This window comes from Ostrea edulis, chromosome 2 (assembly GCF_947568905.1).
Source record: "Ostrea edulis chromosome 2, xbOstEdul1.1, whole genome shotgun sequence".
Classification (NCBI taxonomy): domain Eukaryota; kingdom Metazoa; phylum Mollusca; class Bivalvia; order Ostreida; family Ostreidae; genus Ostrea; species Ostrea edulis.
In genome coordinates, this window is record NC_079165.1 from 65,024,409 (window position 1) to 65,036,601 (window position 12,193).

At 33.9% G+C, this 12,193-nt stretch overlaps 1 protein-coding gene across 5 annotated transcripts in view; it reads left to right on the forward strand.

Annotated features, from left to right (window-relative positions):
• Window positions 1-12,123, forward strand: part of LOC130052309 (peptide transporter family 2-like) — a 25,575-nt gene extending 13,452 nt beyond the window's left edge. For 3 of the 5 annotated variants that reach the window (XM_056156789.1, XM_056156787.1, XM_056156788.1), the window contains 16 exons: window positions 1,011-1,101; window positions 1,336-1,413; window positions 1,792-1,874; window positions 1,969-2,052; window positions 3,898-4,032; window positions 4,125-4,249; window positions 4,359-4,440; window positions 4,669-4,788; window positions 4,906-5,058; window positions 5,157-5,203; window positions 5,790-5,933; window positions 6,288-6,402; window positions 7,674-7,709; window positions 7,837-7,968; window positions 10,317-10,424; window positions 10,538-12,123. In XM_056156789.1, coding sequence (XP_056012764.1) covers window positions 1,011-1,101; window positions 1,336-1,413; window positions 1,792-1,874; window positions 1,969-2,052; window positions 3,898-4,032; window positions 4,125-4,249; window positions 4,359-4,440; window positions 4,669-4,788; window positions 4,906-5,058; window positions 5,157-5,203; window positions 5,790-5,933; window positions 6,288-6,402; window positions 7,674-7,709; window positions 7,837-7,968; window positions 10,317-10,424; window positions 10,538-10,729 — 1,725 coding nt within the window. In that variant the 3' untranslated portion in view covers window positions 10,730-12,123. The remainder of the gene's footprint in view (window positions 1-1,010; window positions 1,102-1,335; window positions 1,414-1,791; window positions 1,875-1,968; window positions 2,053-3,897; window positions 4,033-4,124; window positions 4,250-4,358; window positions 4,441-4,668; window positions 4,789-4,905; window positions 5,059-5,156; window positions 5,204-5,789; window positions 5,934-6,287; window positions 6,403-7,673; window positions 7,710-7,836; window positions 7,969-10,316; window positions 10,425-10,537) is intronic. The other 2 variants (XM_056156791.1, XM_056156790.1) reach the window with 1 other exon arrangement.
• The last annotated feature ends 70 nt before the right edge of the window (window positions 12,124-12,193 follow it).

Here is a 12,193-nt window from a genome sequence, read left to right on the forward strand (position 1 = left end):
ACTTTTTTTTTACAAAATGGCAAATCAAAGGAACTGAGGATTCCTGTTTTAAAACTTTGTCAGAGAAAGGCATTGAGGAAATTTTTGTATTATAAATGTCAAATTTACATGTATTATCTATTAACAATAACAATTTTCATTCATATGTCGATTCAATATATCCCAGTGAACTTGAAATAAAAGACACCACAGAGTTGTCCACTTCTGCTTCATACTTCGATATTTTATTGAAAGTAGATATTTACAGCAAACTAACTACTCAACTTTATGACAAACGGGATGATTTCAACTTCTCCATCGTCAACTTCCCATATTTATGTAGCAATATTCCATTATGATCACCTGCATATGATGTTTACATCTCTCAACTGATTCGATACACAAGAGCTTGCTCTGCATATGGTCAATTTTTAAATCAAAGCAGCCCACTGACAAACAAGTTGATGGTGCAGGGGTTTCAACAGTCTCATTTAAAATCCGCATTTTGCAAATTCTTTGATATTTATAACGATCTAGTTTGCCAATACAGCCTATCACTGGGTCAAATGCTGTCTGACGTGTTTCATGCCGATTGTTAGGCCGTTCTTGACACACTGATTTTGACTATGGATAACTTCGTTTACCTGATCAAGATATAGGGCTCACGGTGGGTGTGACCGGTCGACAAGGGATGCTTACTCCTCCTAGGCACCTGATCCCACCTCTGGTATATCCAGGGGTCCGTGTTTGCCCAACTCTTTATTTTGTATTGTTTATAAGGAGTTATGAGATTGATCACTGTTTGTTATCTTCGCCTTTCATGATTGTTTAATTACTTTATTGAAAACAACAGTTTAGTGGCTTAATATTTTGATAACTTTTAGTGCCTTCTCATGACTATATATACATACATAGGTACATGTATTGTTTGCAATTGACATCAATAATTGTATAACTTCTTGTAACTTGATATCACCAACCACTATTCCACATTGTGAAGAGTGTTATTTATAATTATACATCTGTTGAAGGAAAAAGAGAGGTACACCTTTTTCTCAGCCTTCTACTTTTCCATCAACGTTGGAAGTATGTTGTCCATTATTTTGACTCCAATACTGAGAGGTTTGTAAAACGAAATATTGAGTCAAAGTCAAGAAATAATATTGATTACAGATAAATCATACCGTAATTGAAATAAAATAGCTTTAGTTATAACAATCACAGTATCTTATCCCTGTGAGTTTCACTGTCACACGTTCGTGTTCTACTGTTACAGCTGATGTGAAGTGTTATAACAATAACAGTATCTTATCCCTGTGAGTTTCACTGTCACATGTTCATGTTCTACTGTTACAGCTGATGTGAAGTGTTATGGCAGGGAGTGTTATCCTTTGGCGTTTGGAATACCAGCAGTTCTGATGGTTCTCGCTACAAGTGAGTACTCTTTAGTTAGTACCTTCAGATGGAAAGTGGGGAATCAGATTTTTGCATGGGCTGACAGCCTGATGACAGGTTGTTTGTTGTCTCTGTTTCTATGTAATTCTATTAAACTTTTTTTATTTTTGAAATGGTCACTAGAATCAAACTCTTATCATGTGAGTGCAAGGCATCATTTGTAAAGTTCTACACCCTCTTCAGAAGGGAGTTGATAAAAAAAAATATATAATGAAAATAGGAATTGTTTTATTGAATTCAAGAGAAAGCTTATAAAATCTAAAGCAGATGAAGATGTCAAGTCTATTTGTAGGTTACTAAAAATTCTTGATGTTAGAAAACACAACATTTTTGTGTATTAAATTTTTCCTTTAATAGTTATATTTATTGCTGGGAGCAGTCTCTACAAGAAGGTGCCCCCATCAGGGAATCTGATAGGAAGAGTTCTTAAATGCATTTGGGTAAGTGAAGAATTTTCCCCCAAGAAAATCTGTGATTATGTTACTGTGAACCTACTTCTAGCTTTACAAATATATATCAACTTTTTGTTGTTAGTGGGGATTATACGGGAAGATAAAGAATTGTGGCAGTAGGAACAAAAAGGAGCACTGGCTATATTATGCAGACAGTAAATTTGAGGTAATGTAGCAATTTAATGATTCACTTAGAGGTAACTGTTATTATCTCTGATAGATAATTGTCTGTGTTTTTGTGTGTCTGTTAACTTTACACATTTTAAAATTCTTTAAAACAATTAGGCCAGTCACAGCTAAACTTGGCACAAAGCATCTTTGAGTGAAGGAGATTCAAAAATGTGTTAGTGAAGGATCATGCCCTCTTTCCATGGGGAGATAATCAGGAAATAGTGATGATAGCATTTGAAAATCATTTTTATAACCACAGATCCAGAAAAAGTGTAAACATATGAAAATGCCCTCATTTAGTGTTAATTCAAATTAATTCAACTGATGGCCTTGGATTGATATTAAATTAGTATGCGATTTTCCCCAGGTAGACTCAGGATTGTTTAAATTGTGATGCTTGTAGACAAAGTGGAGGTAATCATTGCAGTTTTAAGTTTTGCATAGGAATATGCAATGTATATGAATAAAAATGTACTCAATCACAAAGGTATATTGTTGAATCATTGCATTTCATTGGGACTCAATTTCAAATGAAATGCACAATTTATATATTCATATAGTTTTGTAAATGTACAGAAATCATTTATGTCTGTTGGAATTCCCATGGGCACGAATTGTGCTCCTTTGTTAGCTGGCCTGTTTTTATATTCACTTGAAGCAGAATTTATTCAAAAACTTCTATGTGAGAAGAAAAAATCTCTTGCTGTGGCCTTCAATGCGGCATTTAGATATATCGACCACATTTTATCTATTGACAATAATAATTTTCATTCATATGTCGATTTGATATATCCCTGTGAGCTCAAAATAAAGGACACCACAGAGTCATCCACATCTGCTTCATACTTAGATATTTTATTGAAAGTAGATATTAACGACAAACTAACAACTCAACTTTATGACAAACGGGATGATTTCAGCTTCTCCATCGCCGACTTCCCATATTTATGTAGCAATATTCCATTATCACCTGCATATGGTGTTTATATCTCTAAATTGATTCAATACGCAAGAGCTTGTTCTGTGTATGGTAAGTTTTTAAATCGAGGCAAGCTACTGACAAACAAGTTGATGATGCAGGGGTTTCAACAGTCTTGTTTAAAGTCAGCATTTCGCAAATTCTATGGTTGTTGTAACTATCTAGTTTGCCAATACAACCTATCATTGGGTCAAATGCTGTCTGACGTGTTTCATATCTATTGTTAGACCGTTCTTGGCACACTGATTTTGACCATGGATAACTCCGTTTACCTGATCAAAATATAGAGCTCACGGAGGGTGTGACCGATCGACAAGGGATGCTTACTTCTCCTAGGCATCTGATCCCACCTCTGGTATATCCAGGGGTCCGTGTTTGCCCAACTCTTTATTTTGTATTGCTTATAGGAGTTATTAGATTGATCACTGTTTGTTATCTTCACCTTTCATCCACAAAATTGCATCCCATCGAAACTACAAGATCTCCACAATACATGATAATTGTCCCCCACAAACTTGCGATTTCACAGTGCTGCAAGCATCCTCATATATAATAGATTCAATTTCATTCTGTGGCCAATTGAGCAAGACTATGGTCACAATATGGAATATGCATGTATAAGAAAATCTTTTTAAGAAGCACAAGTATGCAATTTGTCAAGTGATATAGATGTGTAGATCAATTCAATTTTGTTCAGACCATTACGTGGTGATGAGACCAGAGCAAGACTGGTTTTATGCTATTAGTGTCCCAAGCTTATGTCTTTATCTCTCTATGAACAAGGTAAGCATTATGGTGCATAGTCCTCCTCTTGATTACTGGCTAGAGTGTAAGATATTTCATGTTTCTTCTCAATTGCAGCCAGAGTTTATCAGAGAGGTGCAGATATTACTGAAGGTGCTATTTATGTTTATCCCTGCCCCACTTTTCTGGGCTTTGTCTGATCAGCAAGGATCTCGCTGGACACTACAGGCGGAAAAACTGAATGGAGACCTGGTATGGTATAATTTTATATTACTGGGTATAAATTACATTATCTTTAGCCTCAATAACCTTTGTATTTTATGATCCAATGTTTTCTCTTACAGGGTGTCTTTGGGACCATCAAACCTGACCAGCTGTCAGCATTAAACCCGTTACTGATCTTATTTCTTATTCCACTATTTGAAAAATTCATCTACCCTTGTTGTGAGAAGTGTCGCTTTCTCATCAGGTAATTATAAACAAACTTTCCATCGTTTTAGAAAGTACTCAAGTAACATGTGCATGAAACAGAATAAACTCAACTGTGTATCATATCGTCAAATTTATTCCATATTCAGGCCACTTCAAAGAATGTCGGCAGGCATGATGTTAACTGTGATATCATTCATCATGGCAGGACTTCTACAAATCAAAATTGAGGTCAGTTGTACTGGCTGTTTTCAAGTGCTTTGTACAAACTGGAATAACATGATATACTTTACAGAAGCCCATATGAATGCAAGTAGGCATTTCAAAATAGTGGCAAAGCTCACTTTATTAATGAATTATAATTTCTTCTTTAACAATTAAGGAAACAAAGCCTTGGTGGCATAATGAAATGATTATGAAACCTAGATCATCATTTTTCAACAATTTGTTCTGTTGCAGGAAAACACAGAATCTCATTTAAAATATGCAGAATCGGGAGTGTCATTTTACAACACCTTACACTGTGATATTAATGTAAAGATGGGTGATGTGCTCAACAGCAAAATTGCTCCTTATCAGGTAGGGATCATTGTGTGTGCAATATCAGGATGAAGCAGAAGATGTCTATGTTTTATGAAGAGGAAGTGATAAATTATATTCCATTCTATATTTTGTAAATTTTGGGGTACTTTTCAGAAAGGCGGATACAGTGTGATTTCTGCTAAAGAGTATGAAGTAGAAGTGCAATCTTGTCTTCCACTGTTGTCTCAGAATATAACCCTGGGATCTCAGAATGCCACTAGAATATTTGTTTGGTTCAGTGATAATAATACGCTGAAACTAAATAGTGTAAGTATAGAATTCTGATATTTGTTCTGTATTTCTGAAATTATTTTTTGAAATCTTCATGAATATATACAATGTATCAGCTATCAAAAAATTTCCAGGTGCAAGATTTGCGTTCTCATCCATCCGAAGGAAATTCAAAGCTTAGGTAAGCACTGTTTGCGATGGAAAACAAAAACATACCTTTTTGTCAGGTCTAATATAAGTGACAAATTTCAAGTTGTATCATTGTTAATTTTTTTCCTTGTTCCTTCTTGTTACTTTACAAAACCTTTAAGATTTAGTTCTGTGATTAATTTAAAGTTCTAGTAAAATCATCAAAATATTCTGACTCTTAATCCAACTTAACTATAATGTGAATTTTCCCTTTAAAGTATTCTTTGGTTTTGTTTGAATAAATGTCTGTGTATCTGTGTCTGTTCAACAGCTTTTGACCATTGATTTGATTTTGCAGGAAACAAAAACAGTGTAGATACCTATAGATTTCTTATGTCAGAGTAATACAGTGTATTGTAGTTTTTTATGTTTATCATAAAGGTCTGATTACGTGCTCCAGTTTTTCATATTTGGACAAATTAGAAAATGAAATTTTGAGAGAGAAAAATAAGTTAACTAGCAACATGTACTGTGCATTTGACTGTCATTTATTTCATAATATAATGTACTGATTGTAGCAGGAGAAATAGAACAGTAAATATTTTGTGATTTTGTACAAAGCATTTTTTGTTGTGTAGTATATTCAGCAGAGGAGCTTTTAAAGGTGCCCAGATAGTGGTAGTGAATTCAAACCATCAAGGACAGATTTCCAATCAATCTGGCATTCTGTATCCCACTTCAGAACAAGGGGGTCTACCATTCCATACTATCACTCCAGGACAGTAAGTTTTTCAAACAAAACTTTTCATGATTTCCAGCAAATTTTGCAGATCATTGCAAGCAAAGAACTATACTGACTGACCTCCCAGAAATGTGAAAATTAATCTGAAGTCTTGCTGATTTGAATGTAAATTCGAGTTATTTCCCTTTTCATCTCATCCATAAGGTGATATTGTGCTGCCAAGAATCAAAATTTTAGGATTTATTTAGTACACCCAAAGATAAAGACACTTAGAATAGATTAGGTCTAGGGATCATTAATTGAATAAAACAAATGACATTCAGAGAGTGGTCCATTTCAAGAATAGTCAATATTTTTTTAAGATTTTGGTATCAATATGTGCTTTGCTTTTCAGTTACAGTATATACTGGCAGGACTCGCCCAATAGTAACTGGACTAAGCATAACACCTCCATCAGTATAGGACAAGGAGCTGTGTATAATTTAGTAATGGCCAGGAATGGAACAAAGGTAAGAGACCAGCTGGAAATTGTAGATTAGAGAAACGTGAATAATTACCCGAGTTGCAACAAAGTTGAACTTGGCTATTGGTTTGGTGATGCGGGCGGGCGTCAACAATTGGTTTCCGGATGATAACTCAAAAAGTTTACAATCTAATCAAATGAAACTCTGATATATTGTTGGGTACCAGGTAAGAAAGACCCCTATTAATTTTGGAGAAAAATGGTCAAAGGTCAAGGTCACAGTGACCGAATATAGAATGAAAATTTCAGAAAAATTTGGTTTCCGGATGATAACTCAGAAAGTTTAAATCCGAATCAAATGATATTTAAAGATATTGTTATGTACCAGGTAAGAAAGACCCCTATTGATTTTGGAGAAAATAGGTCAAAGGACAAGGTCACAGTGACCGAAAATAGAATGAAAATTTCAGAAAAATTTGGTTTCCGGATGATAACTCGAAAAGTTTACAATCTAATCAAATGAAACTTTGATATATTGTTGGGTACCAGGTAAGAAAGACCCCTATTAATTTTGGAGGAAAATGGTCAAAGGTCACGGTGACCGAAAATAGAATGAAAATTTCAGAAAAATTTGGTTTCCGGATGATAACTCAGAAAATTTAAATCCGAATCAAATGATATATAAAGATATTGTTATGTACCAGGTAAGGAAGACCCCTATTGATTTTGGAGAAAATAGGTCAAAGGTCAAGGTCACAGTCAGCGAAAATAGATTTAAAATTCCAAAAAATTTTGGTTTCAGGAGGATAACTCAAAATTTTTTGATTTGAATCAAGTGAAACATAAATATATTGTTGGATACCAGCAAAGCAAGGCCCTTATTGATTTTGGAGAACAAAGGTCAAGGTCACAGTGACCGAAAATAAATTGAAAACTTCAGACAAATATGGTTTCTGGACAGTAACTCGAAAAGTTTAACTCCAAACTCCTTTTAAAAATGTATTCACAAGAACTTATTACATTATATCCAACAATTAGTTCTTCACAATTATAAATATGCCACATCATTCCTGACTTTACAATTTATCCCATGCAACTCGTCTCCTGCACCCCTGGGTGCATATATTGATTTTTTACTTTAATGATTGAAAATATTACACTCGTAAAATTTTAACTGCTTTGGAAGATTTAGGATCTACAAGCAACCTTATCTTCAAGCTTTATAATTTTGTTAAAATTTGTGAATGCACTTACTCATCAAAAAACAACCTCATTGACCAAGGGTTCTTATTTTGCTGCTCCCATCTTTATATGAAGAGGAGATTGGTGGATTGGAACCCTTGGCTAGTGAAGGTGATCAACAAACATTTTAGCACTGCAGCACTTACTATAAACTTGTATCAAATCATTTGTGAACTTAAATACCGGTACTTTTTGGACAAATAATTATTTATAGAGGCCTGTTTGATCTGATACCTAGGTTGTGACGAGTCTGTTGACCAGTATGGAGGTGAACAGTGTTTCTATGGTGTGGATGGTCCCTCAGTACGTAGTGGTGACTGTGGGGGAAGTACTCTTTTCCATCACAGGACTGGCTTTCGCCTACTCTCAGGTTAGTTGTTTCATGTGATATAGAATGTAAAGAAATAGGTTATTTTACTAGTATTTTTGTTGACAAAGGTTATTGTATAAACTATATTTCACTGACTATGATATGTTGAAGGTGCTACCATCAGGGTGATACATAAGAGAATCTAGAATCTTTTTTTTTTTTTAGAAGGAGGGGGGTTGTTATTGTTGTCACCCCTTTCAATTTTTCCCCAATCTATACCCTCTTCCCTCTATGCACCTAACATAGCCTGTACCAATGAAATAAATGTTTATTTAATTTTTTTTCTCTTTCAAAAATGAAAAACTCTGTAGTGTAATGAAGATCTTACAGTAGAATAAAAAAAAATTGTCTTCATTAATCTCTATGCAATGCCAAGGTGGTGATATTTTTAATGTTTATGTAATAATGTACAATTATGGACTGTTTGGCAGGGAGACATCACAAATTATCGGGTCTTAGTAGGGTTATCACCCGAGCCATCATAGTTGTATTATCCTGAAGAATCTGAACGTTAAAAAAACTATCACACATTTGTTGACTTGTACCATGTATCTTTTTTATTTAAAACATCAACAAATTCTTAACTTTCTCCGCAGAAAATTTTGATAACTTTTCAATAGTTTTCGAGGGGTGAAATCAATGTTACCCTCAACTACATACATTATTTTGTTTTACATTCAATGTCCTACATTCATTAGATATATATGTTAACGAAAGCAAAACATTGAGGTTTGAGAAAGTTAAACGAGAGAAAGCTTTCAAATGTGATGTCACAGTAGAATGACACAAAAACATGACGTCAAACGTAAACATTTCGTAACGTATTTTGAGACAAAAATGTAAGCATCATGTGAAAGGCAAAATTGCATTAGAATGGAAATATTTTTCTTCTTGATTGTTATTTGTGACCGTTAATGTTGACGCTGAAGTTTATGATTAATGATCCTGCATATTTTCAATTATTTTTTAATAGAGCTTTCTCGCTTGTGCCATCAGAAGATATCTTCTGAAGGGAGACAACACAGTTGTCACCCTGCGCATGAGGGAGACATCACGAATTGTCTCCCTCCACGTGACCAGCCCTTGACCAAAGAAATTGACTGTATCATTCTGAAGGATAATAATCCCCATTAGCATTGACATATTCTCCATAGAGCTAATTAGAACAATATCACATTCTGTAGAATCCAAATAGTATAACCCACTGATTAAATGTTTAGGCTTTCACATTTTGTAAATAGAATATTTAATATAGATTCAAGTTTGCTACATGCTACACCTCCCCTCTTTTTTATTGATACACTGTGATCCATTCAAGACTATGAACCATGATCATTTGATATCAAGCTTACAGTTAACACCTTTACATAAGCATAAGTACAATTTCTCTGTCATAGTACAGTAATTTTTGCATGGTTAATTTCTTTCCCCCACTTTATTCATGCATGCTGTGCTAAACTTACCCTAAGACAAGATGGGAGGGGGGTAGGTCACCTGGTTTCACTTCACGGGTTAGAGGGTATACCAAGGAATTGAAATTGTTGACTTGATGTGAGAGGTTTCTATTTTTGGATGAAAAATCTGAGGTTTGTATTTTCTGTTAGACAGAATAAACTCCTAAATTTAGATCTGCCAGATCAGATAATTTAGATCTGCTTCAGTTATATTATGATGTTAAAACATCACACATCTATCGCCTTGCCATGGCTATGATCGATACCTTGCATTTTGTTATAAATTGGACCTGATATGGTGCACTGCATTGTATAGGGGACCACAAAACTAAGATGAAATTGAGATAATGTACGTAAGTTCATAATCTCAGGTAATGAGATGTAACTTTGTAAGATAAAAAAGGACAGATGTTAGGATTATGGGAGGTTTTTACATTGCCCCCCTAGTCGGAGATTCGGGGGGCATATAGTTTTTGGTCTGGGTCTGTTTGTACACAAAAACTTTAACCTTCGCCATAAGTTTTGAATGATTAGTGCTAGTGCTTTCATGTTTCACATGTGCATTCTTAGTGATCAGACCTTTGTTTTATTTAAAAAGTTTTACCGCATGACCTTGACATTTTACCTACTTTTGAAAAACTTTAACCTTGGCCATAACTTTTGAGTAATTAGTGGTAGGGTTTTAATATTTCACATGTGTATTCCTTGTGACAAGACCTTTCTTTTGGTACCAGAATTACTTTGCTGCCATATGTGGGAGGGCAGCAGTGTTTCACAAACACATCTTGTTTTTTCGTTAAAAACATTGATGCATGTGTAATCTAAAAGTTTTGCTGACCTTGAATTTTGATCTCACTGTGCTTACTATTTTGGTATTGTTTCTTACTTTCTTAGGCCCCAGTGACAATGAAGTCAGTGGTACAGGCTGCTTGGTTGATGACAACAGCAGTAGGCAGTTTGGTTGTTGTTATTGTGGCTCAAGTGCAATACTTTACATCACAAGTAAGATTTAACAAATAATATTCTTAAAAGTGTTTCTATCAGTTGGAGTTTTAGAAAGATAGGCAGATGTATGCTTTCATCGTTACTTTGCAGCCTTAATTATTCTCTTTCAGGTGGCCGAGTTCATGTTTTTTGCTGCTCTGATGGCTTTGGCTACAGTAATGTTTATGATCATGTCATGTTTCTATACCTACTATAATGCAAGTGTTCACGGGAATGGATTGGAGGATAAAGAAGAATTGATTGAAGAGGACCAGAAGGAAGACATTCCACTCAAAGATTCTAATCATCCAAAAAATAAATGAAAAGCAGTTATTTGATAATTGATAAAATGTTTATTTTCATTAGATGATACTGAAACAGGAATTATGCCCTCTCCATTTTTTGAGAGATGTTTTTGTCCTAATCTGTCTTGGTGTTTGTTCATTGGTCACAAATTTTGTGAATGCATTTTTCCTGCAGATTCAATTTTGATTTGATTGAAACTTTACAAAAATGTTAAGTATCGAGTGTATTGTGCAATACATTATTAATCTCTTTTGATAAAAGTGGTTTTAAGGGGTTTTCCAATGTTACATATTTTTGTACAGTTGAAGTTATTTAGTCCTCAATCCCATGTATATGATATACTGGGACAAAAATTTGAAATGAATAGAAAGAATGCATTTGTTATACAGTAGAAACCTCATAAGATGGTAATTTATTTTCCAAGCCATTTCATCACAATAAGTTGGTTATCATGATAAAGAATTCATATTATCATATATAATCTATAAATTTTCCTACAAAAACAGGTCATGCTGAATCAACATAGCATATGTTTGCTTTCTCTTGTACTATGTTAGGTATCCTGGTTATACTTGCAGTGTTTAGCTCAGAATCTTAAACTTAGTGACAGCATTCATTCAAGTAGAGAAGTTATTGTTCGTAAATGTTTGGTCCAACTCAAAATCAAACATTTAAGCTTAATACATAATACCTAGGTATACAAGATATATTTTCAGAATGGTGCAAAATGTAATACAAGTATGCCAAAAAGAAAAAAATTATATATCTTTGTTGTGTACTATTTTGTATGTTGTAACGATTAATTAAAGATGGGTTATATATTGGGATAAGAATTTTAAAGTGATACAAGTACATATTGATAGGTTAGACTGCTTAAAGAGAGCATTAATTGAAAGTAGATGGTAAAATCAGAGAAGTTTGCAAAATACTCCCATATGATTTCATGAGAAAATATTCGTTGTTGACCAGATATATATTTTTTAATATAGTGTAAAAAAAAATTGACACATCTGTCAAATTTTCTCGGAAATAAGATTTAATGTTTGAAAGCAAGCAGTGGGGCTTCACTTTGATCAGACTTTCAGTGCAATAGGAATGATAATATAATGAATATATTAACATGATTTAGAGAAATTTATTTCATGTAAATGACTACAGCAAGAGATTATGGTTGTGTAAAATGATGACATGGGCTATGCATTAGATCTAGTGTAAAGTGGAATCTCAACAGAAAATGACAGTTATTGACCAAAAAGGATTATCTCAGACTTCATTTTATATTAAACATCAATCTGTTATTTTTTTATTACATATTTTACATTTGTTAAAAAGTTTCTTTTTTATTTTACTCAATTGTTATTCTGCTTTATCCAATGACGAGGAGGAATAAGTAAATAATTATGCAACAATTTCATTTAGTTTGATTTTCCAAATTGAGTTAAGTTAATCCGTATTAAGTTGCACCGCATTAACTTAACTCA